The following is a 5000-nucleotide window of genomic DNA, read 5'->3' as shown; positions in this document are numbered from 1 at the left end:
CTTATATGGAGAGGAGTTTGTAAGTGTTCTTAACAGTCTCTGTTATAAACTTTGGGTTTGCCAACTACATTGGTTGGTGCTTTGTTTTATGTGTAGGGACCCAGGCCCTGACAAGGTTTGGCGCTGTTACTGGTCAAAAAAAGCATTTAGCTCGTCGCCCCTAGCTAATCCACTATTTGCAATGTTGGGCGCTAGCTTTTGCCGGTGCTAGCTCTGTAGTGCTTGATCAACGATAAATACTGTGTCCATAGCTTAGTTGATATATTTTCATACAGAAAAACACCCTTTGGTCCATTTTTCAAGTTACACTTCAACTCTTTCTCAATTGGGAGGATTGATTTTCTGTCTTCGGTTTCCTATGTTCTTAAAACAACAAATCTCTCAATAATTGATCAATAATTCATATAATTTATATACATGTTATATATATTATATATTATATTTGTATGATATAATTGGCAATATTTTGTTGAGCCATGAGATAATATCCATCACAACAAAAGCACTCGGAGAGCGCAGACCTCCGCCTGCATTGTTCTTCCTAGGTTGTCATACATTTGAACCTAAACTATTCAGATCGCCACCACGTGGCCATACCATGCCATTACACCACTAAGCTAAATACATAAACGCCTCGGGAATCCCGACGGAATTACGGATCACTCCCAAAATTTTATCCTTGGGTCATGTCCGACCTTCCCTGAAAATCAAAATCCATCCATCCATCCATTTTGCTAACAGACAAACAGACAAACAAACGCCGGTCCCCGATGAAAACATATACCTCCTTGGCGGAGGAAAAAAGTATCCATTCAGTCACAGCTTAAGTTTCAGTGCAGGTTAGTTATTCTCTATTGAATTTCAACATACAGTAACATTTTCATTACATCTCATTAGCATCTCATTGCTAGCCCTACTAGGCTACATCTATTGAATTCAACCATTAGAGCAGTGTTTTTCAACCACTGTGCCGTGGCACACTAGTGTGCCGTGACACATTGTTAGGTGTGCCGTGGGAAATTATCCAATTTCACCTAAGTGGTCTAAAAAAGAGTGAATAGAAATAATTTTCTTTGTGTTCATTTGATTCCTATTCAAGACACTTTGACAAGAATGACTTGATATCATTAATGCGGGCTACAGATTTTTATTTAATTGAATTTTCCATAAAATTTCATTTTATTTAACATTTTTGGCTGGTGGTGTGCCTCAGGATTTTTTCAATGAAAAAAGTGTGCCTTGGCTCAAAAAAGGTTGAAAAACACTGCATTAGAGCCTAGTCAGCCTACCTTCCCTTGCTTACACCACCCACACCATTAGAGCCTACCTTCCCTCACTTACACTACCCACACCTCCTTTCTCACCTTCCCTCCTTCTCTTAGTCTGCTCAACTTCTGTTGGCTTTCCAAATAGAACTTCGTTGCAGCCTTTGTCCAGGTCAGATGAGTTAAGATAGCTGGCCGAAATTAACAAACCGCCAAGTTTATTTATTTTGGACATTGGATTTGTGGGTATTGACGTTTGTGTGAGCCTTAAATAGTTTAGCCTACACAGTCCTCCATAGCAGAGTCGAGTAGCCTGTCTGCCGCGACGTGTCGTGATGGTACGTTAATGCAAGCATTATTATCTCATCGGATATTCGTAGGCTAAATACCAAGGACATGACCTCAGTGTACTCAATGGTAATTACGGCCATGGTTGCGGGGTGCGTGTGTGTGTGTGTGTGACGTACCACTGGTGGCATGTAGTGGGCATTTCGGATGATGGTTGGGTTCTTGAAGTGTTCATGGAGATGGTCCACATATTCACACATCCTGCACACACACACACACACACACACACACAAGGATATGATTATACATAAATATGGCAATCTTTATGTATATTATGTATAAAATAAAGATTATAATATATTATGAATTATGTATAATCACATATGAAGTTAATTACAAATGAACATATGAAAATGATTGTGTGTGTGTGTGTGTGTGTGTGTGTGTGTGTGTGTGTGTAACAAACCTTTTTTCCAGACTACCAGACACACATATGTAGTCAAAGAGGATGAGATGCTGAACCAGCTCACACAAGCCTACACCTCCAGCATGGGGACACACAGGCACTGCAACACACACACACACACACACACACACACACACACACACACACACACACAAACCTCATCATTTTAACATACACTCTCAAATACACACATCTCACTATTAAACACACACACTTCTCCATAACATAACACTCTAACACACACAGACAGACAGACACACACACACACACACACACACACACCCCTCGTCATTTTAACATACAGTCTCAAATACACACATCTCACTATTAAACACACACACTTCTCCATAACACACACACACACACACAGTCACACACACACACACACACACACACACACACACACACACACACACACACACACACACACACACACACACACACATACACACACCCCTCATAATTTTAACATAAACTTTCAAATACACACATCTCACTATTAAACACACACACTTCTCCATAACATATACACTCTAACACACACAGACAGACACCCCTCGTCATTTTAACATACAGTCTCAAATACACACATCTCACTATTAAACACACACACACTTCTCCATAACACACACAGCTTACCGTTAAACTTGCTAGCCATGAGCAGGATGGCCAGGTTCTCATTGACGCTTCCCACTCTGCAGCTGTCAATCTGGACAAATTGCAAAGCTCCAGCCTGAAGAAACTGCTTAAACATCACCCTGTTATGGCACTAAACACACACACACACACACACGCATTATTCCATCCAGTGGCGCCTGCAGGCGTACGGCCGTACGCACCGTGCGTACCTTGAGACTACTCATCAAGGAGAGAAAACTACCCTTGTGCGTGTGTATTCACATCAAATTGGCCTACCATAACTTCCCAACTATGCACAGTATCCCATTAGCCGCATGCCATCAGGCTATTTACAATTTTCTATATGAAGTTAGTCAACACGTTATCAAAATTAACTTAATGCAGAGCTACTGTATATCCACGCGCACATATTTCATTTCAGCAGGAGAGATTACGCACGCAGGCGCGCAACTAGGCTGCTTGTTGTTTACTTTTACTCGGCTATCTATTATGGTTATCAGAACCCAATGTGACGATAAATCACTAACTCAAATGCTCATCATGGATATCGCAAGTTCTTTTAAACAACGAAAAGAGAAAGAATGGAAGATGGAGGCAGGAAAGCTAGAGGAGATTCCAGATGGGCAATAACAAGCTAGGTAGACAATCTGTGTGCTTGTCGGAACGTTAGACTAGCATTACAACACTGTTTAACACCAGACGTTAATGCTTGAACAAAACTAAACGTAACTTAGCAGTAACTTAGCTGTGTAACGTTGTCCAAATGAGTATTGTATGGTATTATTGCATTTGGATGTTATACTATGTAGGCTACTTTTTTGCCGACCAATGCACAAACCTAAAACCGAGAAACGGACAAATATTGTACAATATCAGAAAAATATTTTCGGGGGGTGGTGTTGATTGGTGTGCGTACCATAGCATAAATTCCTGCAGGCGCCCCTGATTCCATCCTCCTATCATCTGTCTATAAATCACAAGAACATCTGTCTGTTATTCACATATCTAGGACCAAGTTTGATGTCATTTGGAGCCAAATGCTAAATATATCGTTAAATGTATCGTTAAATATATCGATATCATTATAGTCGGTATCTTTAATTCTAAAACGGATAGTTCCGGTCCTTGATTGTGATTGGCTGAATCGCGTTCGATGCCGTTGTAAATATCATGATAAACACACACCTTGACCGCATTTCGTTCTATAGTAATGCGCTACCACAAAACTAGCACAAAAGTTAGAGTGGCTGCGTCTTCCCCTACATTACTGTGTGTCTGTTCATGTCATACTACATGCTTTACATTCATTCCCATACTGCAATTAAATCACTGATTCCTGGACACACTAGAACAGTGCAGCAGTTAGCTCTAGCAGACTCCATACATTCAGATATTTTCGATCATTCTGTTGACAAATGGGAGAGGATTTCAATAGTGAACTAGTGTCCTGCTGGAGGCCTTCAATAGTGAACTAGTGTCCTGCTGGATCCTGCTGGAGGCCTTCAAAAGTGAACTAGTGACCTGCTGGATCCTGCTGGAGGCCTTCAAAAGTGAACTAGTGACCTGCTTGACAAAGGACTTAGACTAGACTAAAAAAGGCAAACTGACGCCTTGGACAAACGGAAATGCCCATGAACTGAATAGATCCTGTAGGAGAGCTGAGAGAACATCGAGGAACACTAAGCTACAGGTTCACCGTGCCATTCTAACAGAGAACATGGAGGAACACTAACAGGTTCACCGTGCCATTCTAACAGAGAACATGGAGGAACACTAAGCTACAGGTTCACCGTGCCATTCTAACAGAGAACATGGAGGAACACTAACAGGTTCACCGTGCCATTCCAACAGAGAACATGGAGGAACACTAAGCTACAGGTTCACCGTGCCATTCTAACAGAGAACATGGAGGAACACTAACAGGTTCACCGTGCCATTCTAATAGAGAACATGGAGGAACACAAACAGGTTCACCGTGCCATTCTAATAGAGAATATGGAGGAACACTAAGCTACAGGTTCACCGTGCCATTCTAACAGAGAACATGGAGGAACACTTTCAGGTTCACCGTGCCATTCTAATAGAGAACATGGAGGAACACTATGCTACAGGTTCACCGTGCCATTCTAATAGAGAACATGGAGGAACACAAACAGGTTCACCGTGCCATTCTAATAGAGAACATGGAGGAACACTAAGCTACAGGTTCACCGTGCCATTCTAACAGAAACAATATCAAACTGTAACTAGAAAATGTAATTCCATAGAAGGACAATAGATGACACTGTGGCATGGTAGGCCTGCTTCAAAGTTACACCAAAGATCCTTGATTACTGACAGCT

The 5000-nt window shown here is 41.4% G+C and overlaps 1 protein-coding gene across 2 annotated transcripts in view; it reads right to left on the bottom strand.

Annotated features, from left to right (window-relative positions):
• enosf1 (enolase superfamily member 1) overlaps positions 1-5000 on the bottom strand; it is an 18982-nt gene that overhangs the window by 697 nt on the left and 13285 nt on the right. For both annotated transcript variants that reach the window (XM_062521051.1, XM_062521050.1), the window contains 3 exons: positions 2659-2788; positions 2020-2119; positions 1733-1814 (listed from right to left, as the gene is read on the bottom strand). In XM_062521051.1, the coding sequence (XP_062377035.1) occupies positions 1733-1814; positions 2020-2119; positions 2659-2788 (312 nt within the window). The remainder of the gene's footprint in view (positions 1-1732; positions 1815-2019; positions 2120-2658; positions 2789-5000) is intronic.

This window comes from Sardina pilchardus, chromosome 19 (assembly GCF_963854185.1).
Source record: "Sardina pilchardus chromosome 19, fSarPil1.1, whole genome shotgun sequence".
NCBI lineage: Eukaryota > Metazoa > Chordata > Actinopteri > Clupeiformes > Clupeidae > Sardina > Sardina pilchardus.
The sequence above is the reverse complement of the archived record's forward strand: the minus strand, read 5'-3'. Positions and strand labels throughout refer to the sequence as shown.